At 45.9% G+C, this 24,943-nt stretch overlaps 1 protein-coding gene across 5 annotated transcripts in view; it reads right to left on the bottom strand.

Annotated features, from left to right (window-relative positions):
* LOC138453513 (centriolar coiled-coil protein of 110 kDa-like) overlaps positions 1-24,943 on the bottom strand; it is a 981,554-nt gene that overhangs the window by 621,122 nt on the left and 335,489 nt on the right. For all 5 annotated transcript variants that reach the window (XM_069606429.1, XM_069606425.1, XM_069606427.1 and 2 more), the window contains one exon: positions 4,001-4,187. In XM_069606429.1, coding sequence (XP_069462530.1) covers positions 4,001-4,187 — 187 coding nt within the window. The remainder of the gene's footprint in view (positions 1-4,000; positions 4,188-24,943) is intronic.

The raw sequence follows: 24,943 nt of genomic DNA, 5'->3' as shown, positions 1-24,943 counted from the left end.
TGTGGCCATTACATTTGCCAGATTAGGCAACTTAAAGCCCTCTGTCCCAAGGAGCCCTTCACTACATTCCACAAGGACAAGAGTGGTTCAAAGACTACGCTAGCTTCCTTTGTTAGGTGCTCTGTGAATTCACCGAGACTATATCCTTACCAGCTTTCTTCGGCAGGCACTTCATTCTGTCAATGTCAAATTAATATTGAAATGCTACATAAAACATACTGCATACTTAGGGCATCAGATCAAATTTGCAGCCTCTGGTGGTTCCATCAAGGTGCTGGTTATATTGAAGCAAGGAATGGCTTGGTGAGATTGTATCCAGCATCAACCACTGCCATGAGATGAGGGGCCCAATAACAGCGCACTCAACCAGAGGTAAAGCGGCACTACAGACTTGCATGTGGGATTCCCCAGTGGACCAACTAACAGAGCTGCCACCTGAAGGTTGCTGCATACTTTCGCCGAGCGCTAGTAATGTGATGTGATGTGATGTGATGTGATGTGATGGGCAGGGCAGGGTCAAGTCTGTGACTGATCATTGTTAGGGAGATTTATCTTGTTTATGCTTCATCCCCTCTCCCAGTGAGACCCCCATCACTTTTTGCTGGACTTCGGAACTTTTGCTTTAATCCTGAATAAGTGGATTCTTTTGTCACTCATTCATTCTTGTGGGCTCTGTCTTTTTGAACTCTTTCCTTTGTATTTCTACTGTCCTATGGAGTATACTTTCCTCCATATATCTTAAAGGCATTTATATTTTACTGTTTGCAGCACATAGCTCGTTATGTGCAGGGTTATTAGGGATACTTAGGGTCTTCCTTTAGGAATATTTGACATATATTTAACTACTGTTCTTAAAGATAGAGGTACTTTGTACCTCTTCTAAAACTGTATGATCTAAGAGAGTGACACACACCACCTTCGTTGGTGTGCCAACGGGATACTTAGTATCCCCTTCCCTTTTATTGCTGTGTCATTTTAGTCACATAGACAAACTCCTAGTTATGGCTGGTGACAGTGGATGTTCCCTACCAACTATTGTGTTTAATTTCTACCACAGGCTATGTCCGTACCCTCAGTAGTTCACAATAGGGGCCCCGGAGTACAGACTCGGGGGCTCTCTTTATTTGCCATTTCTAGCGTGCTTGTTCTTTGTCAGCCCTTCTACCATTCTGGGGGGAGGAGGCCTGTGTGTGTGTTTTGCCTTTGGCGGTAACCCATAGGTTCTGGGCAGGCAGGAAGTGGGGGAGGAGTCTTCCACCCCCCTGTCCTTTGTCTGCCAGAGTCCCTGAATAGGACCAGCTCCCACAGGGTGTCTGCCTGTCCTGATTGGACAACCAAGCACCCCTTTTTGTAAATTGCTGAGAGAGATTGCAGAGGAGTTAGTGCTGGAACTGAATAAAAGGTGAGGCTCCTGGAGTTTGAAGCAAGTTGGCCACTGGAAGCTGATGTACCCGAAGAAGATGACCAGAGACTCCTGCAGACCCTTTGCAACACGGTGAAGCAATCACTGCTGTCCTGACACCGTTTCCTATGCGACAGAGGAGCTCCAAAGAGGACTATTCCTTCCCTTTGGCAACCAGTCCTAAGACAATCTCTGTTTTGAGCCATCTCCCGAGGTCCATTTTCCTGACATGAAAAACCCCAATACCAGGAGACCTGCTGCCTGTTCCAAGTGAAATGTCTAGGAACGACTGAACTCGTCCAAATCTTTGCTGAGCCCTCATGAATGAACAAACACTTCAGAAATCCGATCCAACTCGCCCAGACCCACTCGCCAGAATGTGCGACTGCTAGAAGTGAAGCAGATTGACAGGGCGAATCGTGTCCTTTGTTGGTGCTGCTGAAAAGGCGCCAACCATAGACTGATCCAAGAAGTCTTTGAAAGCCGTGCCAGAGGTCCTCTGTCAAAACTGCTTGTGAGTGAACCCGTCCATTGTCCTGCCTTTAGTCACCAGCCCAAGGAATCAGGAGGTAGAATCCAGCGCCATCCTATCGAGGAGAATCCAGCCACAATCTTTTCTTCTGACCTAAGGTACTGTGGGGAGAAAGGTATTGCTTACCTGAATCTGTGAAGTTGCTCCAGAGCGTTGGAGTTCACCCAAAAGTATCCAGGGTAGCCCCCTCTTACCTCTGACCCAAGCTTCTGCTAGTGTCACCTTTGTGAGTCCTTGATAGGGTCTCCACCGTTGGTTTAGCCTTCTGACATCTTCCTTCTTAGATACTAGAAAGTATCCACAGGAACTTTTCAACTTTTGCTGCTTCACAAGACTTTAATCCATTCTGAACTGCCTTTTAGCTAGGGATGCGTTTTGGACTTTAAAACACTTGTGGTGCGAAGAAACTGCCTCTAGAATCTGAAGCTCTGCTAGTATAACTGTCACGCTCACCTGGATTCCACGGGGGCGCAAAATGAAGCTGGACTGCTGCAGTCTCCACCAGTGTGACTCGTAGCGAAGTGATGATCGACTGCACTTGCCCACTCAGTTTCGTCTGCCTGGCCTGCCAGAGGATTTTCCTAGAAGCAGTAAAGGGAATTAGCCACCCGTGGTAGAGGGGTTAACCCTAAATCTATCTCCCCGAAAACGTCTAGTATTCCCCTTCGTCAAGTCTCACCTTATAGCCATTGACATGAAATTGCCATGTTCTGAAGCAAATACGTGGGGGGGGGGCAGGGGGGGTGAGGTTGAAAATGGTGCTCAGGGTCACCCAATGGCTTGGTGTGTGCATGCAAATGTGTGACTCCTGTTTTACTTGCCAGGGACCCTTGCTTTTTAGGGATGCATCTGGTCCATAGAGAACGTGCTCCTTTTTAGAAGCTTGGTCCTTTGGTGTCCTTTAACAGTCAAGGATGGCTGATGCTGTTCATACAAACTCCTCACCTGAGAACATACACTTATTTTCTTCAATAAACCTCAAGAGCCTCTTGTGTCCGTCAAAAAGGGTTTTCTTAGCAAGCCCTTTGCAAATCTTGAAATTCTCCGATTTATGGGCTGGAGGCAGTAAAAATTATCTGGATGTGACTCCAGGATTCCTGGTCTCACTACCACCAGTCACATTAGAAGTTACAGAGGTAGGGAAGGGGGCTGCAGGGACATGGAGCATCAGGATGATCAGCTCCTATCCTTCTCAGATCTCATTTAGAGCTTGCTCCCTTTATCAATTCCCAGCCACTAGCCCATGTAAGATGATCAAGTTGAGCTATCTAGGAACATGGCCTCCTTGGAGATCTTCATTTGGGTTGGGGAAGCCCTCACCTTTAATTATAAGGCTTATCTTGGGGTGCACAGCGATATACTTAGCCTCTTTCAAACTGCCAATTGCAACAAGTAGCGCAGAAATGATGGGTGGGTTTCTCACAGTGGATGGTCAACAGTCTGATTTGGACAAACAAATATTCCCAGGCATCAAAATAGAATTGTGGTGCGTTTATGAATTCTGATTTGTGACCCTTCATGATACACTACGACTACTTTTTTGGCCAATTGTGGCTAAATTCTGCACAATGGTCTGCTAATATTTAAAACTCCCAGTTTGACAGCACATGTCAGAAAAGTGACACATTTGCAAGTCAGACTAGGGGCTAATACGGATCTATTTGAAACGATTCCCAATAGGAGAAAAATATTTCTGTACTTGCCATTAGTTGTGCTTCTGAAGTTACTCCCAGTGACTGAAAGAGAAGACTACCAGCAAATTATTTTAAACATACTTACTTACATCAAACTTTATTTTCACTTCCTTCCCCTGCACCATACAGGTGCCCAGACACTGCATGATTTTGGGTAATAATAGGAATAGATGCAAACTATATTTAAAAAAAATCTTTTACATCACAGTATTAAAATAAATAGCCTATAAAAAAGCTGAAACTTGATTTCAGACATGTGATATTACCTTTGGGGAAAACAGTAAAACTAGCTAAAAATAGAATACCAAATCACTGCTTTGCTAAGAGTTTACAATTAAAAAATCTGTGGTGTCAGATTTTTAGCTAACATACCACTGCTTTGATCTAAGGGACTGTTGCCGGATTCTAATGGAGTCCATCTCATGTCCAAAACACTGCTTTCATTCCTTTTCTTCCAGTCCATCTCAAAACCATTGCTCATACGCATGGCAGATATTTTAGACGAAGCTCTGGCATCCGAATTTCTGCTCTTCAGTCTTCTTTCCTGCTCTTCTATTTCCTGTACAAATTAATAGTTTTGCACTTAATTAAAATAAATACTTTTTCACTCAAGACAATAAGAAAGGATAAATTATGCAATTTAATCAACTCCACAAACGGATCATATTTACTATCACTGTACAGTGCCATAACATGCCAGATGCTCTGAATATTGTTGCACAAAGACTCGAATGGCCAAGATCAAATTACAAGTGCTCAACTCTAGTGTAGGGCCAAGTCCACCTAAGGTTTTCAGTGTATCCACACCAGATATTTCATGCTGTTTATTTAAAAAAAACAACCAGGATTAGAAACCCTCTATGACCAAAGTTTGACACCCGATTTAATCATGTAAACAATCCCTTGTTGAAATGCCTAATCAAATGGTTAAATGCGTGGGTTCATACCCATGTCTTGCAAATTGACAATAAACTCTGCTAAATTTGCACACTTCGGCAATGTATGAATTTGTGTATCCTTTTGATCCATTCTGGTCATACGATTTTTTATCAAGATTGCAGTGTATCGGGGAAAAACCGTCTATGCTGCTGAAAAGAAATCTATATTAAAAAAACTATCAAAAGCTTAATTTAAAACCACTTACAGGTCTATGGATGCCATAAAAGGCAAGAGGAAATCATGCAAATCTCCAACATTCGACAGCAATTCATTGGGAATGTTAGGACAGAGTCCATTTGGGCTTTCCTTTTGCCAGCTTTGGTAGTCCCAAAACTATGTTTTGTGGACTTCTGACTCGGGGGAGGGGGGGAGGGGTGGTGTTGGTGGTGTGTGGTGTGGTGTGGATATGGGAGGTAGGGGGGGCCAGAGAGACCCTGAGCCATTAGGACAATTACTTTTACTTAAGAGTACTGGACGAAACGGATTTCTGATATATGAAATGTTGGGTGCATTTTGAGGTAAAAGTTGGCAAACTCATGTTTTTACATAATTAGCGCGGGGGGGCGGTGGAAGCCAATGAGAGGGCTCAACATGGGGGCATTACCAATGGTAATTCCCCCCCCCTCTCTTCGAGCAGCCTCGCGGCTGGAGGTCACCATCTTCCCCCGCCTTGGCAATGAGGTAAGTGGTTTCCCACTTCCCCACCCTCCTGCCCCCCACCACAGAATTCCCTCCCTACCCCCCATCCCCACTTACCTTTGTTGAAGTCCATTTCGGGAGCAGACGTGCTGGGAACACTTCTGTCCCCAGCATGTCCGCTCCCCATCTGCGACAGGCCGTCATGAAAAGGAAGAAGGGACTACATGTAGTCCCTTGTCCCGCTTCCATGGTGGGACATTTTTTCTTGTTTACTTATTTTTTTTTCAATGGCCGCCATGGAAAGGGAAAACAGACTTTGTTTTCCCTTCCCTGCACGCCATTTCTTTTTACATATTTTCTTTCTGTTGCGAAACGCAAGAGCGTTTCGGAACAGAAGAAAAATACTTTTAGTAGCCCGGATTTATGGGCCGGGGTACTAATAGCAATAAGCCCCTCGCTGCAGAGGCATTACCAAGTTAGGTAATGCCCAGGCTCGGTAATGCCCCCACGGCTCGGAGCTTATTGCTTAATTAAGGTATGATGAATTCGATTAAACCAGTTCCAAGCAGAATTATGAGTTTAAGGAGCATAAACAAAATGGCCACCAAAACGCATTACTATGGTAATATATTATAAGCCAATATTCATGTAATCCATCTCATCTGTATTATAGTGCAGTCTACAGATACATTGGATTACACTTTTAGTAGAACAAGTTACTCTCTTACCTGGTACCGTTCTTTCGATGGGATGGTCCGACGACGTATTCCATATCTATGACAGGTAATCACCAGAGCTGTGCTGCTTCGGAAAATTTTCGGCGTCTGCGTCCTGCGTCGATGACGTCGATACGCTGTCCACGAGGGCCTCCGTCGAGCCGACGCCACCGGATGTTATAAGTAGGACGCACGACGCCCGTAGCCTCGGTTGCAGTTTTTTTCCCCAGAACGTGTGGCACCAATCGCCTGCCAGTATGTCCACAGAAAGCCTTGTGGAAACGTAAGCTGCAATCGCATAAGAAATTCTGTAGCGGGGCAGGTAGGGAGAGAGCGATATGGAATACGGCGTCGGACCATACCATCGAAAGAACGTTACCAGGTAAGAGTAACTTGTTCTTCGAGGGGATTGGGTCCTACGACGTATTCCATATCTATGACAGACTCCCAAAGCAGTACCAACGTATGGAGGAGAGAGAGAATTAGAATATAGACATTAAGAATGCCCAATTAAATTGCAGAGTAAAGGACTGCCTTGCCAAAGGCAAGATCCTGCCCATGGATAGAATCTAGGGAGTAGTGTCTTACAAAAGTATGGACCGAAGCCCATGTGGCTAGTTCACAGATGTTACGAATAGGAATACCCGTCTGCAGTGCAGTAGAGGCAGACATACCCCTAGTAGAATGGGCCCGTAAGCCTACCGGAGGGTCCTTACCCGCCAAGCAGTAACATTCAGAAATTGCCAAGATAGTCCATCTAGACAAAGTCTGCTTAGTAACAGCTTGTCCCAACCGCCTTCCAGCGTAACCTATAAAGAGCTGATCGTCCACTCTGACCCGGGACATGCGTGAAATGTAGAAACTTAAAGCTCTCCTAGGATCCAACCTATGGAGCCTCTCCTCTTCCTTACCAGGATGCGGAGGAGGATAAAATGCCGGAAGAATGACCTTCAGGCTTAAATGAAATTCCGACACCACTTTCGGAAAAAAGGAAGGACGAACCCCAAGGACAACCCTGTCCTTATGGAACACCATGGAGGGTGGCTTAACAGAAAGTGCCTGCAACTCGCTCACTCTGCGAGTGGAAGTAACCGTAACTAAAAATAAGTTTTACGGGTTAACAGTCTCAAAGGACAAGAATGTAAAGGCTCAAATGGAGCACCCATTAGGAATTTTAGAACAAGGTTCAAATCCCAACCGGGCACCTGGAAAGGTGACGGTGGAAACACATTAGTGAGCCCTTTCAGAAACTGAGAAATTAAAGGAATTTTGAAATAAGAACACTCTCAGACGAGCGCTTAAATATGGACAGTGCCGCCAGGTAACCTTTAATGGTACCCACTTGCAGGCCCTTGTGGGCTAACAAAAGCAAAATAGACAGAGCCACAGGAAAGTCACATGAAAAAGAATCCACATTCTTAACCCTGCACCAGTCGCAGAACTTTCTACAACGGCAACGGTACAGGGACTTTATTGCAGGCCATCAGGCCGAAAGCAACCCCTCCATCACGTTTTTAGGGAGGTTCCAATCCTTATACCTCAACCTTTCAGAAGCCAAGAGTGAAGGTTGAGGGATCTGACCTCTGGATGGAGAACCTGACCCCCCTCCCGTGAGAGTAGATCGTTTCGGTAGGGAAGACGGCGTGGAGGGCAGATGGACAAGTCGAGAGGTCCAGGTACCACGCTCTCCGGGCCCATGCCGGAGCAATGAGGATCATTAGGGAACCGAGCCTCCGTAACCTCTGCAGCACTTGCGGGATGACGGGGACTGGAGGAAACTCGTACAGCAGTGGGAAGGACCACTCCACCATGAACACGTCCCCCAAGGCTCCTCTTGGAGGAAATTCCCGTGAGCAGAACCTTTCGCACTTCCGGTTGACACTGGAGGCGAAGAGATCCACTTGTGGGGTCTCCCAAAGGGCGAAGATCTCCAGGAGAATCTCCTGAGCCAGCTCCCACTCGTGAGAAATCGCGCTCTGCCTGCTCAGAAAGTCCGCCGTCACATTTTGGTCTCCGGACAGATGAACTGCTGAGATCGAAATGTCCTGCTGGATGGCCCAGAACCAGAGCTGCATCGCCTTCCTGCACAGAGGAAGTGACCCTGCCCCCCCTTTTTGTTGAGGTAGTGCATGGCCACTGTGTTATTCCGTCAGAATCAGGACATTCTTTCCTCGCACAGTCGGCAGAAAAGCCTTCAGGGCAAGCCTGACGGCCCTCAGCTCCAACAGATTGATATGGAGGCTGGAGCCCGACGGAGACCAACGACCACTGACTGTCAACTCGTTGGCATGAGCTCCCCATCCCGTGAGGGATTTGTCCGTCACGATCGTCACCTACGGCCAGGGTAGCCAAAATGCAGCCCCCCTCATCAGACTGCCTTCGAGGGCCCACCACAGAAGATCCTGGGCGACCGAGGGCGGCACCTGAACGGGGTCCGACATCCTGCCGGAGGACTGTGACCACTGCATCTTGAGAGCCCATTGCCGAGATCTCATCCACAACCTGGCCTCTGGCACCAGAAGAATGCAGGATGCCATGAAGCCGAGCAAACTCAAGAACTCGAACGCCGGGAGACTCTGGGCATGTTGAAACTTGTGCACCATCTGCTGAATGTGATGAGCCATCACCTGGGGAGGGAAACACTGCCCCAGGGACGTGTCGAGCACTGCTCCGATGTACTGGAGCCACTGGGTTGGCGTCAAGTGGGACTTCTTTAAGTTGAGGGAGAAGCCCAGCTTGTGAAGGGAGTGGTAGGTGACTGACAGATGATCCAGGACTTGCTTGGGAGAGCACGCCCTGATCAACCAATCGTCGAGGTAGGGATCGACGTGAATCCCACCTTTCCTGAGATACGCTGCCGCCACCACCACCATGAGCCTGGTGAAAACCCTCGGGGCGGAGGTCAATCCGAATGGCAGGACCCGAAACTGAAAGTGCGAGTCGCCAACCGCGAACCTCAGGTACTTCTTGTGCTTGGGATGGATCGGCACATGAAAGTAAGCGTCCTTGAGGTCGAGAGACACCAACCAGTCCTGAAGTTGAAGGGCCTGGCAGACTTGAGAGTAACCATCTTGAATTTGTCCTTCCTGAGGAGCTTGTTTAAACCACGCAAGACATGATGGGTCTCAATCCTCCATCTTTCTTCGAAATCAAAAAATAAGAGGAATACCATCCCTTGTTCCTCTCCGCTACAGGCACCAGTTCTGTGGCACCTTTCTCCAGCAGGGATTTTATTTCCTGTGCAAGGAGCGGATCCGGACTCCTCAATGAGAGATTCCCTGGTGGATTGTCGTGAGGCCTCTGCCGGAAAGGAAGACAGTAGCCGTTGCACCAGCCTTCCCCCAACCGGCGAACCATGGGACATGGCCTCATGACTGAGCTGAAGCGGCTGCGGCATTGCCTGAAGGTAAAGAGGCAACTGCCCGAGCACCCTTGACACCTCGAGTACCTTGTTTTCCATCTCTGGTACCCCTACGGTGGCCCCTTTGACTTGCAGAGCCTCTTGATCTACCAAAGGATGAGTAATATCAAAAGGAACCTCTCCTCCATTGCTGTCCCCTAGGACGAAAAGGCAGAGGTTGGCGAACTGCAGCGCTCAACGACATTGCTGCAGCTTTGGAGGTTTGCAGCCTCTCAAGGCTCTCGTCAGCCTTGCTGCCAAAAAGATGTTCACCATCAAAGGGCACGTTGTGAAGCCGGGCTTGTACATCAGGAGCAAACCCCGACTTCCCCAACCACGCAAATCTGCGCATTACGGTGCTCGCCGCCATGGACCGGCTGACGCAATCTGCCATGTCCAGACCCGACTGAACGGATGCACACATGGCATCTTTGCCATCCTGGACAAGAGCAAGAAAGCCATCCCTTCGGGAATGTGTTCAGCCGCCAAAGAGACACTATTCCACAGAGTATGAGTGAAACGTGCTAAGGCACACACAGAGCTGGCTGCCTGTAAAGCCATACCCACTGAAGAAAACACTTTCTTCGCCCAGCCATCAAAACATTTGTCATCCCTATCAGGAGGGATGGTAGGGCACGATGCCTGTTTTGCCGGGGCCGTAGCCGCCTGCACCACCAAACTCCCCGGAGTGGAGTGCGTAGTCAAGTAGCTGAGGTCGCTACTGGCTGGAGGGGTTTTTTTTTTCGGCAAAGACTTGCTCACTGCCGGGAGACTCTCCGGAGCAGTCCAAGCCGCTGCCACCCTTCTTTGCAAGGCCATATGGAATGGCAGTACCGGGTCAGTTGGGGGACCTTGGTCGGGGATATCCGTCAGGTCATCCTGCAGAAAATCCACTGGTGGAGCAGACCACCCCAAGCATTCCGTCACCCTCGACATAAGGCACCGGTACGAGGACTCGGCGTGCGTACCAGGCTCAGGCCTACCGAACTCCACCTCCAGAGAGGTGTCCAGACCACGGGTGTCGTGCAAGGACTGACGCAGGTCTTTTAGCTGGCTATGACCAGACATGAGTTCGTCAGGAACCTCTTCAGGAAACATACCTTCATCAGACCCTTCAACCACCTAAGAAATGTAATCCAGAGGCTGGAATAAATCCCTGGATGAGGGCACAGAAAAAGGCTTGACTTCAGGCCTTACTGCAGGGCCTTTCTCAGAGTTTCCACCGGGCACCTCCGAAAAATCCTCCTTGAAAGGCGTTGAGGGAATCGGCGTCGACATCGAGCGTGGCGCCGATGGCTTCGACACAGGCCTCGAGGGGGAAGCCCCAAACGTGTCCTTCGATGGTCTCGGCGCCGAAGGCGTCGACGTCTTCAGCGAAGACCTCACAGGCTCAGACGGTCTCGATGGCGCCGAGGAGCGGGCATGGCTAGAGCGAGCCACCTTGTCCGACCGGGACCTCGAAGGTTCCCGGTGATCGCGATGACCGCTCGAGCCCAAAGGCGTGCGAACAGGGTCTCTAGCACTTTCCCTGCCAGCGTCTTTTGACGGCTCGGACGGAACGGAGCCCTGCGATTGAAAAATCGCCATCATCTCCTTACGGAATGAATCCCATTCTGCAGGAGTGGAATGCTTGGTGGGACAAGCAACCCGCCAATGGGCGGAGTTCTCGGAAGAGGACGGGGAAGGCGACCGATGACAGAGCTTCCACGGGCATCCCTGGATTTACGCCAACGATGCAGAGAGTCGCCCCTCGAATCGTCAGGCGAAAGCCCAGTGGATTTCGACTTCCGGGGCTTGGACACCTTACCGACAGAAAGCTTCTTCTTACGGTCACGCAAGGCCTTCGAAGTTAACGCCTGGTAATCGTCACAATCGTCCATGGCGTGGTCCTCATTGATGCACCAGAGGCGGGCATCGTGCGGGTCCGTCAGCGACATCTTGGAACCGCAGTCCCGACACTTCTTGAAACCCAGCCATGGGGTAGAAGAAGACCAAGCCATCATGGAAATCTTCACAAACAAACTGGTTCGAAGAACCGATAGAACAACTCAGAAGAACCGAGGCACGCCGAGATCTCCGAAGCAAACACGTTTGTGGAAAAAATGGAACTGAGGCTACGGGTGTCATGCGTCCTCCTTATAACATCCGGTTACGACGGCTCGACGGAGACCCTCGAGGATAGCGTATCAAAGTCATCGACGCAGAAAATTTTCCAAAGCAGCACAGCTGTGGTGATTACCTGTCAGATATGGAATACGTCGGAGGACCCAATCCCCTCGAAATATATTGTTGTATTGTAATTGTGGCTTTTTTATGTTTCTTCTGAGCAGTGGAAATACATTTTTCTATATTGTTTCTTCTCAAAAGGTGACGATGGATCCAGTGGTTTCCTTGAAGAGGGGTTCGTCTATGGATTATAGCTTGTGCATATTCTGCCAACTCCATAAAGCCAAAGTTCCCATTAGTAGAGCAAGCGATCATGGACTTGTACGGTAAAGGCTGCTGCATTTACCAGAAGGAAGCTAAGGGACTCAAAGTTGTGTTATGCTCACTTCACGGACAAGAGTAAAATAAATTGTACGCATAGCGATTACTCGGGTACAGTGTTCGAAGGAGGAAGCAGTTTGCAGTAACATTCATGTTGCAGTTGGTGACAGGTCTTCATTGTGAAAAGGGGTGCAACCTGTCAACTGGGAAGCATGCATTTTCTGCCAAATCACTGATAGGAGAAACGCCAAAGCTCAGTAGCGATTACTCGGGTACAGTGTTCAAAGGAGGAAGCAGTTTCCAGTAACATTCATGTTGCAGTTGGTGACAGGTCTTCATTGTGAAAAGGGGTGCAATCTGTCAACTGGGAAGCATGCATTTTCTGCCAAATCACTGATAGGAGAAACGCCAGAGCTCAGTAATGACTAAAGAAATATATCAGATTCTTCTGGCTTCTCATACCGACTACAAAGTCAGCATTCACTTTGCTGGAGAGACAGACCTCATGGCAACTGAAGCCAAATATCACCTCAACTATCTAAGAACATTCACCACATCTACCTCAAAAACAAAGCAAGAATTGTCCAATACAGACTTTGCTATGATATGGCTATGTAAGAAGCGACATCAAGCAGCTGACAAAGGTTACCTACTTGTTGCCTCTCAGCAACAGAGCCATGACCAGGAGCATACCCCTTGTATGAATGTTATGTAGTCTGTCAAAACAGGTTGACATTTTGTGTTGTATAACATTTATGACAGTTCAATAATAATGAGTAAAAAAACAATCTTATTAACGTTAGTTCCCATTCTTTGATGTCCATTGTTAATAGGCCCATTGGATTAAATGTCTGTCTCAATATGTCTCTGGCCATTAATCAGACTATATGGGCATATGATGGAAGCCATGTGCATTCATCCTGGGGTGAAAGTTCTATGGTAAATGTATAATAGCTGTATGTATCTGAATGTTAAACCTTTAACATTCCTTTAGCAATCCCTCCTCAAAGAGGTGGAGGCCCCCCAAAAATAGGGTAGAGTTCAAAGGGGTTCAAAGGGTCTCTGAATGATCACCCCTAGGCCACATTCACCAACTGTTTAGGAGGCGTCCACCTCCGACTCTCCCTCCTCCCACTCTAGGTTCAAGGATTCAACAAATTTCAGTGCGTCCAAGGTACGGCCCACTTTCTCAGCTGTGATGAGCCTTTCCCAATACTCTTCTTCATTCTCCTCTGTGATCAGACTCGTATAATTTCCCATATACATCAGACGAATCAATTTCAGGTTCGGACAAATTAGCATAACATGCCTTATAGTTTCCAGTTGGCCCTTCTTTCTGCAGAATCTACAGTATGCTTGTGATTTGTCAATTTGCCTTCTACGCCACCTTATTTCTCTCGACTGCCAGATGGTAAATCTACAGCGCATAAGCAGATCTCGATAGTGCTGAGAGGGAAATTTCATCAGATATGGCGGTAGCAGATTCAGGACTTTGCGTTCCCAGATGATGTTGTGACATAGATCACGTGTTAATTTCTTTTCCTGAGTTTCCTCCCAATCTTTTTCCCGATTTATTCTTTTAGCCTTTTCTGGATTATTTTTCAGAGTGTCATCGGAAATTGTCAGGTGTTTTAAAATTTCTTCACAGCTCTTTTTCCAGTCTTGAAGAATTGAGTCACAATAGAAAACGCCTGGCTTTGCTAGGATTCTGAATGGTACAGGCGGATTGTCTAAAATGCACTTTCTATAGAGTGATAGTGATTTCCACGTTGTAATTGAAGAAATAGATTGCAGTCTTAATTCCATTCTTATAAGATCCAAAGGTAGCGAATTTGGTAGGCGTAAGATCTTTCGCCAAAAATAGGCTTCGTAGTGGTTCCAGACCTCCCATCTTAGGGCTAAAAGGGCCTCGGCTCCATATGTGATGACAGCTATTACCTTTTGCTTATAGAAGGTTATAATCGGCAATAGAGAAAATTTTCCGTATCTGCGGTGTACAAGTAGCCCTTGATTAACCAGACTTTTTATTTTTTCTCTGATCAGGGTATAGTGATCCCGCTCATTCTTGCTTCTATTAATTCTTATCCCGAGGTAGATCGTAGTATCGACCACTGCCAATTTTTCTTTATCTAATGACCAAGACGGTATTTTCCCTGCCGATTTCTTTCCGCGAGATGATTTCAAGGTCAAAATCGTAGATTTTTTTGCATTTACTTTCATATCATTGGCTTTCAGATATTCATTGAAGGCCTCGATCCTGCGCTGAAGACCTATCGGCGTCTGGTCTAAAAGCACTGCGTCATCCGCATATAGCATCCATGGTATTTCTATGCCATTTACCTTCGGAGGGAAGGCCCGGATCCGATCTTGTGAGGATTTCATGTCAGCCATATAAAGTATGAAGAGAAAAGGGGCGAGGGCACATCCCTGCTTAATACCTCGGGATGTCTTGATCCTCCTTGATAGACCACCATCTGCATTGATCTGAACTTGGATTGAGGTACCGGTGTATAGTGCCTGGATTGCCTCCAATAGGTCCACAGGGCATCCCCAATTGCTCAGTTTGGCCCATAGCCGTTCTCTATTTATTCCATCAAACGCCTGTTCTAGATCTATAAAGGCCAGGTAGATAAAAGGAAAAACACCTAAGGCCTTCGCTTTTAATATATTGATCAGGAACAGGTTAAGGCTAGTGCCCACTCCACTCACGAAGGCAGTCTGTCTCTCGTCTAGAATTCCAGCTTGAACTGCCCAATTCTTTAAATCCCGTAGGAGAATGGATGCAAAAAGCTTGCCAATGGAGTCAAGTAGCGCAATCGGCCTGTAATTTCTAGGATTGCCGCGGTCACCTTTTTTAAAAATAGGCACGATGTAGGCCTCCGTCCATGAACTTGGTATTTGTTTGGTTCTCGCTACTTGCTTGAAGAGTGCGTAAATTAAGTCAGACCAACCTTCCATGCTTGCTTTCAGCATTTTATTGGAAATGCCGTCTGGGCCGGCAGCCCTGGAAGAGCTTAATTTTTTAATCAACATTTGAATGTCTTCTTTATCAAAGTTCAATGACCACGTAGCGTTTCCTGGTTTTTTTTCCAATAATCTTTGTCTCAGTTTTTCCTTTAAACAGGGCAGTGTAATGGTCGAACCAGTTTTTCTCGGAGACTTGGTTAATACCTATGGCCGACTGATTAGATCCCAGGTACTTTTTGTGTTATTTGCTGCTAAGGCTGCCATCATGTGTTCTGCGTCACTTTGAGTTCGTTGATATCTGGTTGATTTTAGCCAATTCTTGTAAGTTTGACGACATTTCCTTTCCAGATCGCGTTTGTCCAGGCTATGGGATTTTTTAATACGCCTAAGGTCGGCTCTATCTTTTTCGTCTGGCGACTACAAATTCGTTGAAGGCGTGTTTCTTTTTTATCTGCTTCAGCTTAGATGGATCATACTGAACCTCATAGGCTTTGAACAGCCATTTGTAATCGACCCCCTCCTCTCCCTTTTCTACAGCTTCCTGGAAGTTTTTCACCAGTGTAGGTATGATCTGATCTTTCAGTCGCAGTCTGTTTCTTCCCCATGATATCTCAGTTTCCATCACCTTTCCTCCCTTAGGGAGAGTTCTTGAATCCCATACAAGTTCAATTTCCAGAAGAGAGTGGTCACTATTTGCTTGCTTGATGACTCGAAACGAGTTTATCCAGGCCAGCGTATCTCTTCCCACAAAACAGTAGTCCAAGCAGGCTCTCAATTTTCCACTATGCCAAGTATCAGCCCCCAATAGGTCACCCTTTGTTTGGCTATTTAACATCATCATATCCCGTATGCCCATTTCCGTCATCCATTGGCTTTCTTTTCCTGTAAGATTTTCAAACTCTTTAATTTTGCCCCTTTTGTCTAGGAGCTTGATGTTTAAATCACCATTCAGCAGTATAAGCTGATCATCTTCCTCCGTCATGGACTTGTCAATAGCGTTCGTGATTGATTTTAAGTATGACCCTGGGTTTGGCATGTTTTCCCTCCAGTATGTATTAATCAATAGCAATTTAGTCGGCTCCTCCTGATTTTCTGTTGTAGAGATAATTTTCAATATTTGGACGTAAGGATTTGGAGTTTCGTGCTTGAGTATTTGTAAGTTGCTATCGATTTTTTTTAGTACCATTAGGCCAGCAAACGTCGGCCTCTCAGCCCCTTCTTTGCCGGATTGAAATAGACTTCAAATCCTTCGCATATTGGAGGATCACACAGCCAAGATTCCTGGATACAAATGAGATCGTATTTGGTCAAGAAAGCGCTTTCCGTCGAGAACAGGTGATGGAATCCTCTGGTGTTCCATGAGGCACAGCGAACGGATCCATGCCCAGCTTCCTTATTCTATTGTTTCTTTTTTGAGTTATGGTCATTTGACATAGGGGCCCAAACATTTGATTTATTTTCAAATTTGTTTTTCGTTATTGTATCCTTCCTTGGGTTTTGTGAATTATCAACCGTGAACCTCAAATATTTTAAGTTATCGACATTTCCTTTGGTGCTGTGTAAATAAGTTTCAGGGTTCTTGTTGCCTTCTTTTAAGTTTTCTTTTGGAATCTTCCTATTGTTTCCTTCTTTTTCTTGACCATTATTTTCCCACCTTTTCCCCCTAGACTCTTCTTCGGTACGAGATGAGGGCTCATTATTTCCTTTTCTTCTGTCCTTTGAGGATATATTGATATTATTATCATGCTTAATATCATCCTCCAATTCTGTCAGGCGGAATCCCTTTTTTTTTAGGATGTCAGTTGCTTTCAGAAATTTCTGCTTAATATCATTTGAGTTGAGATGCAATATAACTTGGTCCATTCTTAGTTCTCTTGGGAATTCCACAACTTTGATGTCCTCGGTAGATATCGTGCGTAGAGCTGATGTTTGGTTACAAAGCGAGACGATGTATCTCCTATTGAGCAAAGCCCTTCTTGGTCCATTTAGTGTCGTCTCTAATTTCAAACGGCATTCTTTTGATGGAGCTGGCCTCAGGGGAGGGGCGGACACTTTCGTTCCTTTATTGCTCTTCTGTGTTTCTTTAATTCTGTTCTTTCCATCCTGTTTTAGGTGAGAGTTTTCGAGTTGAAATTGTACCCTCCTTTCTTTAGCAGCCAGCTCTAATCTTTTTTGCTCTAGGGTTTTGAAGTTAGCAAAGTTGTCATCAGCCTCACTGAATTCTTCCATTTCAAGTGGGTCGGGTCGGCTTTTTGTCTCCTTTAAGATAATCGGCGGGGTATCCCGTTGGGGATTCTTACAATTAGAGGGATTAGAGCTCCTCTCCACCATCTCCCAGTTGTCCAGAGTTTCCCATTCTGATGGGCTGATGCATTGCCATTCTTCATCCTCCCTATATTCTTCCATCATGTCAATCAGATCACTTAGATCTGCTCGTTGGTCTGATTCATCGACATTGGCCTTCGGGGCGGGAGTGGGGTGGATCCCCCCTCCCACATCCTTAGCATCAGTATCCATCAAAATGTTCGTGTCTCTCATTGCCAGTTCTCTCCTCGGCTTCTTTGCCTGTTGGGAGTTTTCTCTTCTTGGAGGCGTTCTTAGATTCCTTAAGAATGCCCTAGAGCCATTTGTCTTCCGTTTTAATCCTTCATTTTTAGTTTTTTTACCGTTTTCGTTAGGTTTATCCTTCAGTTCATTTTTCTTGTCTGAGAGCAGATCCTTGGATGCCCCACCTCTAAAGATGGCAAAGTTTGTTTTTTTTGGTTGAAGTTTAGAGTCAAAAGTTCCCGTCCCCTTACAGCCAGGAGAGATCAATATTACCTCTTCGGTCATTTGCTCAGTTTGCAAAGGTTGATGTGGCTTGTTTTGACTTAGTTTCATGGGGCCTTTGCCTCGAAGCGGATTTTCAACCAAGCTTATCTCCTCTTTTCTCTGTTTACATTGGTTTCGCATCCACTTGCAGTCTTCCAGAACCGCCTCCATCAATAGGGACTTATCATTGGCATCTCTCCTTGCCAGATCCGTGAGGCGATTTTGCCATGTGAGCGATTTTTCGGCTTCTTTGTCCATTCGTACATTCAAGTTCCTCAGGGACAGATCTGTTTGTATATTTGCCTCTTTAATTTGTATATTAGTAGCAGTCATTTCTTTCACAGAGTCATTTATCATCTCATACAATTTTAGGTATGCTTATTAAAAAGGTCAAACGCTCAAAATTCGACTTGGAAAACCAGGTTAATCGGATTCTGCATACCCCAAATATATGTTAAAACATGAGGTTCCCACCTTTTACCTCAAAATGCACCTAGAAGCTTATGCATGATCTCTTTGTTTATCCAGTTGGGCTATACTGAAATGCTTGAGAGCCTGTGGATCGGGATTAATCAATACAGTTAAGCTATGAAGATTCTTGAGACTAGCTGTACTGATTAACACCGATCCACAGGTCAGCAGAAAGTCTGCCTTTAGCTTCACTGCAATCCAGCTTCCTATTCTTTCCTCTGGCAATTACAGCTGGAACCTCCGACCGTGCTACCCTGTATGCAACCCTAAAGAGGTACTAGACCCGGAGTTTTGAACTTACAGCCTGATGAAACCAAAGTACTGTTACTCAAACCTACTTGGCACCTTCGCAGCACATCCTGGCTTGGACATCGAGCTCCTCCTCACCATAGGACTACCCTCATCCGATCCAGAAGCCCTTTATCTGCACCAACCCGCCTGTGATATGAATTCAAGGGTCACCATTGTGCTTTCTCACTGCTGTGCATTGCACTTCATGGGTCACCTCAATGGGGTCCAGTAATGTTGCAGGCAGTTTTCTTCATCCAGCCATCTCCAGAGGTTCTGTTTGCCAACCTTGAATACAGGAACCAGCACTGCAACCTAACCTAAAACACGTTATATCGGATGGCTGCTTCGGTCACCAGTATAATGGGTCACATCCATGGAGTACTCACACCTCCAAACCATTGCTGGTCCTATACTGCAGAGTTCTGGGGCTTTATCTGCAGTTCTTCAAGGCACTGTGTACCATGACAACCACTGCAACAAGACTGATATTTCTCAGAAATTCTCCTTCTCTGTGCCCCTTGTGGAACATCAGCCTATAACTCAAATGTGCGGTCCACAATCCTAACCAGACCAAGGGTGCCTCATATACAGCTCTTGCGAAATCGTGTTTAATCCAATAACAATAAACACAAGCTGCCTACAGAGTGTAAAGTTTTTTTTAACTATCTCAACGAACAATAAGTTCCTTATAATGTTACTTGTAGGCCAAAATGTACAAGGACAGCATTTCAAGTTTAGTTCTAACATTAATACCGAATGCCTTTTTTTTAAAAACTGGGCTACTGATTTTAAATGTGGTAAGGGAGTTACTTTACGGTTTTTACAGTACTAGTGTTTTATTTCTTCATATTTACCAGCACTGTGGATATTTCTTGATACTTCAAATGTATTAAAAGCGTATGACATGCATTACTTACCGTAATAGCATTTCTGATGATTGTATCTGCTTAGATTCACATGCTGTGCATATGGTCTGAAATCCAGTGGTAACCGCAGAGTATTGCATCTTGTATTACCTGAACAAACAGGGGGGCACTCACTCTTCAGGGCTATCCAAGCTGTCCCAAAACATTTGGATGTGGGCTCTCAAATACAAGATGTTTCTTTTGTCCCAACATGTTCCTGGGGAACTCAATCTTCTGGCAGACGTGCTCAGAAGAGATTTCCCTCTGCTTATGGAATACGAATGGCGCCTGCACGAAGAAATCGTATCCAACGTCTTCGCAGAATGGGGCTTCGCAGGGATCGACCTGTTTGCGACTCAGGAGACCGCCCAATGCCAAGACTATGCCTCCAGGTACCCCCAGAACCGCTCCAAGGGGAACGGCCTCTGGATAACATGGTCAGGGAAATTAGTCTATCCCCCCACCCCCCAACTCGTCTTCTCAACAAGATAGTGCACAAGATGCACCAGAAACCAGTTACCATAATACTGGTGGCCCCCATGTGGGCCCGCCAACCCTGGTTCGCTCATATAATGGAAATGTCCCTCTCCCCACCAGTAAAACTACCCTGCCCGTACAATATGTTGTCTCAGGACAGGGGGGAGGGGGTAGACCCTACACCCATGCCCACAAACTCTGAACTTAGCAGCTTGGCTCCTGAGGTCATAGAGTTTGGACACCTACAGCTCCCGCAGAGGTGCATGGACATACTCAGGGAAGCAAGAAAACCTAACACCTGTTATTGCTATGCCAGCAAATGGAAATGTTTTGTCATCTGGTGTAATATCAAGGGCGTCAATCCCATCGATTGCTCACCCACACACATTGTGCTATACCTAACCCATTTGTTGGACACTGGATTGGTCTTCAATTCCCTAAAGGTTCATCTGGCTGCTCTTTCAGCCTACACCACATCACAACTAAAGGTGTTGTGGTGGAAGATACCATTGATTAAGTCCTTTATGGAAGAGGTTAAGAGGATTTATCCTCCCATTTTTCACCCAGCTCCTGGATGGGATCTAAATGTGGTTTTAACCAGTCTCATGGGATCTCCCTTTCAGCCAATGCATGAAGCAAGTCTAAAAGACCCAACTTATAAGTCAGCCTTTCTAGTGGCTATCACATCTATCAGAAGGGTTAGCGAACTACAAGCCCTTTCTGTGCTAGACCCCTTTGTTACAGTCCACAGGGATAAGGTAGTTCTGCACACTCATCCCAGATTCGCGCCTAAATTTATCTCGAAGTTCCATGTGAACCAATCGATTGAACTACCTACCTTTTTCCAGAATCCCACTAGCATGGCCGAAAGAAGCCTACACACACTAGATGTGCGCAGGGCAATCATGTTCTACCTGGAAAGAACGAAACCACTGAGGAAAACCAACCAATGTTTCGTTTCAGTGGCAGCTGGTAGAGAGGGGGATCCCGTCTCTAAATCAGCTATCTCAAGGTGGATTGTCAAATGCATCACACTATGTTACACTCTTGCTAAGAGAGAACTGCCCTTCAAGCCTAGAGCACATTCTACTCTGGGTACTGCGGCGTCCATAGCATTCATTGCAAATGTTCCCCTAGAGTCCATTTGCAAAGCGGCAACCTGGAGTTCTGTGCACACCTTTACAAACACTATTGCCTAGACACTCATTCTAGGTCTGATTCTCAGGTGGGACAAGCAGTACTAAGACATCTTTTCTCTACTGTTCCTTCTCACAACCCACCTCCAACTCCGGGTACTGCTCGCTAGTCTATGCACAGCATGTGATTCTTAGCAGATTAACAAGCATAAGAAGACCTGCATTACTTACCGTAACAGCATTTCTTATGATTGCATCTGCTTAGATTCACATGCGCCCTCCCTACCGCCCCGCTCAGGAAACAGACATCTTACTACTTTCTCTTTTCATGTACTCACTCACTCACAATAGCCTTGGGCTCCCTCATGGCAAAACAAATACAAAAACTAATACAATCGAAGGGACCTCGGCGCGCGAGGGATTTTGGGTACACTATATGTCACGATAGGGATAGTGTTACAGACACGCCTATGCCGACGTCCCCTTTCGGTCCCCGAAAGACAAGATGCAATACTCTGCGGTTACCACTGGATGTTGGACCATATGCACAGCATGTGATTCTAAGCAGATTAACAAGCATCAGAAATATTTTTAAGTACATTTACTGGTTAGACTTAACCTGTGTGCTGATGCAGGAGTAGCTGTACCTTAGCGCCTCCCCTCTCCACCTTGAGAGTGAAGCCAGACTATCATAGCAAGTCAGAAGTAACGTGGTGGAAACCTTGCATCTACAACCAAGTTAAGTCTTCACAAGACCTGACTGGAGAACATTTAGTAAATCTTATTTACAACATCTCATTAAAACCCTCCTGGCCTGCGTTCATTTCAAGTCAAATAAGTTTTTCTGAAGATCTACCAAACTTCATCAAAACCATTCAACTGAGAGAGTACAAAACTCCACTCTTAGTATAAGGCTGTACCACCTAAGTTCATGGTAGTGTAGACGTAGCCGCCAGGCTCATCTTTGGAGGGAGAGAGGGCTGTAGAATCAGTACTAATGAAATTGTAATACAAATGGTCCAAAGAAACACTGAAACACTATGTATTGTAAAAAACTGGTTTATTTAAATACAAGTAGGCCCAGAAAAATCTTGTTGGAAAGTACCATCTAACCACAATTATAAAAGCACACCACCTAACAGTAGTTCCAGGGAAGTCAAACCTTTTTAAACACATTCAATAAAGGACACCTATTCATGGGGAGTAAAACCAATGGTTACTTTCAGATTACATTCAGTAATACCAGGGTAGTACACTAACAGTTGTACCGTGATGCTCAGCAAAAAATCACAAGTCAACTGGACCATATACGTTTTGTGAATAGTACAACACTTATTCTAGTTACAGTAAAAACCTATAACTACTTTTGGGATAAAACACAGTTATGCTAGGTGAGTAAAACCTAAGGATGTAATATTCAATTACAGGTGCTTTTGAGATCAGTGAAACCCAGATTGAGATAGGCAGTAACTCATGTATCTTATTTTAGGATGGTACACAGCTAACTCAAGGTAAGTAAAACCCATATATTTTTTCGAGGAGCTATCAGCAAATTGGGGCAGGTATACACCTGACTGTTTTGTGTCTGTCTAAAGCACAAAAGGGAAAGCAAAACCCAGTGTTACTCTTTATAAAGGACTCAAGGTTATTCTAGGTAGGTAAAAGGTAATGCAGACTTATTCTGGACAGGCTAACCGCTAGTCAGGGGAAGCAAGACCTCGCTAGAGGACACCGATACATTTATCCTAACAGGAATAGTGAAGTGATACCAACAGCATTACTTTTGGGAAGAAGAATAACCAATTCACTGGTGAGTAAAATAACCTAATATATACTTTTCAGAATAGCAGAACATTTCAAAGATAAGTAATGACTTTTGTAACTGTTCACTCTCAGTGTTACAGTTGCCAACCAACTGCTTGTGCAAGTCACTTAACCATGTATTCTCTTTTCTAGACAAAAGGCCAAATTCTTTAAAAGTCTCTCTCTCATTCTTGGAGCATGAGTGTTCTCAGTGGCAGAAGGGGGGGTGCGGTCACTAGGGTCTAGTGGCCAACAGGCACTTTCAGGATAGGTTAAGTAGCAAAAATCAGAGTTCCTAAGGAAGACTGTTCAAACAGGTGAGTATTTTACTTTAGAGTTAGTTGAGGGTCCAGGGGCTTCACAGAACACACCCCATAGGGGGATAACAGCAGGGGCCTGAACGTACTGGACGAGAGGACTCCCAATCACAGAAAACACTGCAAAACTACACCGGAACGACAAGAGACTTAAGGTAAGTACCCAAGCCAGCACAGTATCTCCGCACAGAAGATTTTGCAGCAGGGGGACTTTAGGATCTGCAGCCAAAAACCTGGTTGATGGATTACTTGTAGTGGTGACTGAAAACAGGACCTTGGAAGATATTTTGCAGCAAGGATCAACGGGGAAGGCGCTCTGCAAGGTTTCCCTTGTGGCCAGATGCAACTCTGTGGGTTTGGCGTTTTTTCAGGAGCACAGAAGACAGAATATCGCTGGCCGGATTCTCCTCGTTACAAAGGTCCAGAACTCTGCTAAGGTGACTTTTCGGACTTGATTCTTGTCTCTGGAGATCCAGCAGGATGCCCACGAAGTTTCAGCAAGATTCGGAATTCGGATGACCGTGCACTGCACAATGGCTCGAGGTCCCAGGGTATTGGGGAATTGCAGCCCGCAAGGACGCAGCACAGTGTGGTCTGGCTCAAAATGCAGGTCTTCAAGAGTCTAGTGTGTCTCACCAGGCTGGGGGTCGTGTTAATCCATTTCGGGGTCCCCAGGTCGATTGGAAGGGAGGGCTACAGCAGGCTCCGGTTACTCAGCAGGCTCTCCGGTCGCTGGAAATCGTCTCAGCCGCTTTTCCATCATCATCCTCTTTGGTTTTGGTTCCAGTGTTGTTGAGGCCTGCCCAGGCTCCAGAGTGTCTTTGAAGACAGGAAGCGAGGAAGGAGCCCAAAACTCTGCAGATACTTTGTCTTAAGGCCCGAGTGCGAGATTCCAGTTGAAACTGGAAGGCTGGCTGTCCTGAAAGGATTGCCAACCCCCCCATGTTTGAATGTTGCAAGGCTGTTTGATTGGCTGGATTCATGCATAAAAGTCTGAACCTCGAAGCTGAAGGCAGGAAACATGGGGGGGGGGTCCAGAACTCCACAGCCCTTTGTCTTCCTCTTTGCCTGAATGGGGTCAAATCCCAGGGGGTGGGCTGGCTGTCCTGATTGGACAACCAGACCGCCCTAAATTGTAAAATGCAGGCAGAGAATGCAAAAGTTATGCTGTAGTTCCCGTTAAATACTCTGAACCTGGGAGCTGGACACAGGATAGGCCAAAGATAAACACCACACAAAGGAATTTCCCGACCTGGATGTCAGTGGAGGGAACAAGAAAGGACAAGGAACACTAAAATGCTGAAAAAAAAACATCAGTCATTTTGGTAAAATGAGCACACATGGGGGCCTTTACTGGGGCGGTGCACCAAATTAATAAAAGTTATCACTGCCACTAGCCATTAAAAGTAAGCTTGTCCCTGTAACACAATTGTTACAGTTTTAGTGTGAAAGGGGACACATTTCATCTCCCCAGCACTCCACATAAGGTGGGTTGTGCTGGTGTCACCAAATAACACGTAAAAGGGATCCAAAAATCCTTTCTGCCCTTGGGAACTGTAGTTCGCAACGCTACCCAGAGAAAGTTAAAAGGGGAGACCAGCAACAATGGGCAGTATGTACCAAAAGTTGTCAAAGAGGATAGAATTAAAAATACACTATGTAGAGTCTACAAAATGACACCCATTAAAAAAAAAAGACTCGGTGTGGAAAAAGGTTCCCAGTCACTGAGGTATAAGGAAAAATAATTCCCCAGTAGTTCTGGGATTGACAGAGGTCAGGAAGATTCATCATTACTATGAAAATCTTACCTAATAGAAAGATTTTATGTTATCGCCAAGTAAATGAACAAAGCTCTACCATGTTTTTGAAATGTGTTTATTTGTATAGTAGCCGATGCTCAATTTGTACAAAACTCACAGCATGGATATAAATCAATACGATCTGGGGAATTCAAAG

This window comes from Ambystoma mexicanum, chromosome 4p (assembly GCF_040938575.1).
Source record: "Ambystoma mexicanum isolate Mex_15411 chromosome 4p, UKY_AmexF1_1, whole genome shotgun sequence".
NCBI classification, from domain to species: domain Eukaryota; kingdom Metazoa; phylum Chordata; class Amphibia; order Caudata; family Ambystomatidae; genus Ambystoma; species Ambystoma mexicanum.
The sequence above is the reverse complement of the archived record's forward strand: the minus strand, read 5'-3'. Positions and strand labels throughout refer to the sequence as shown.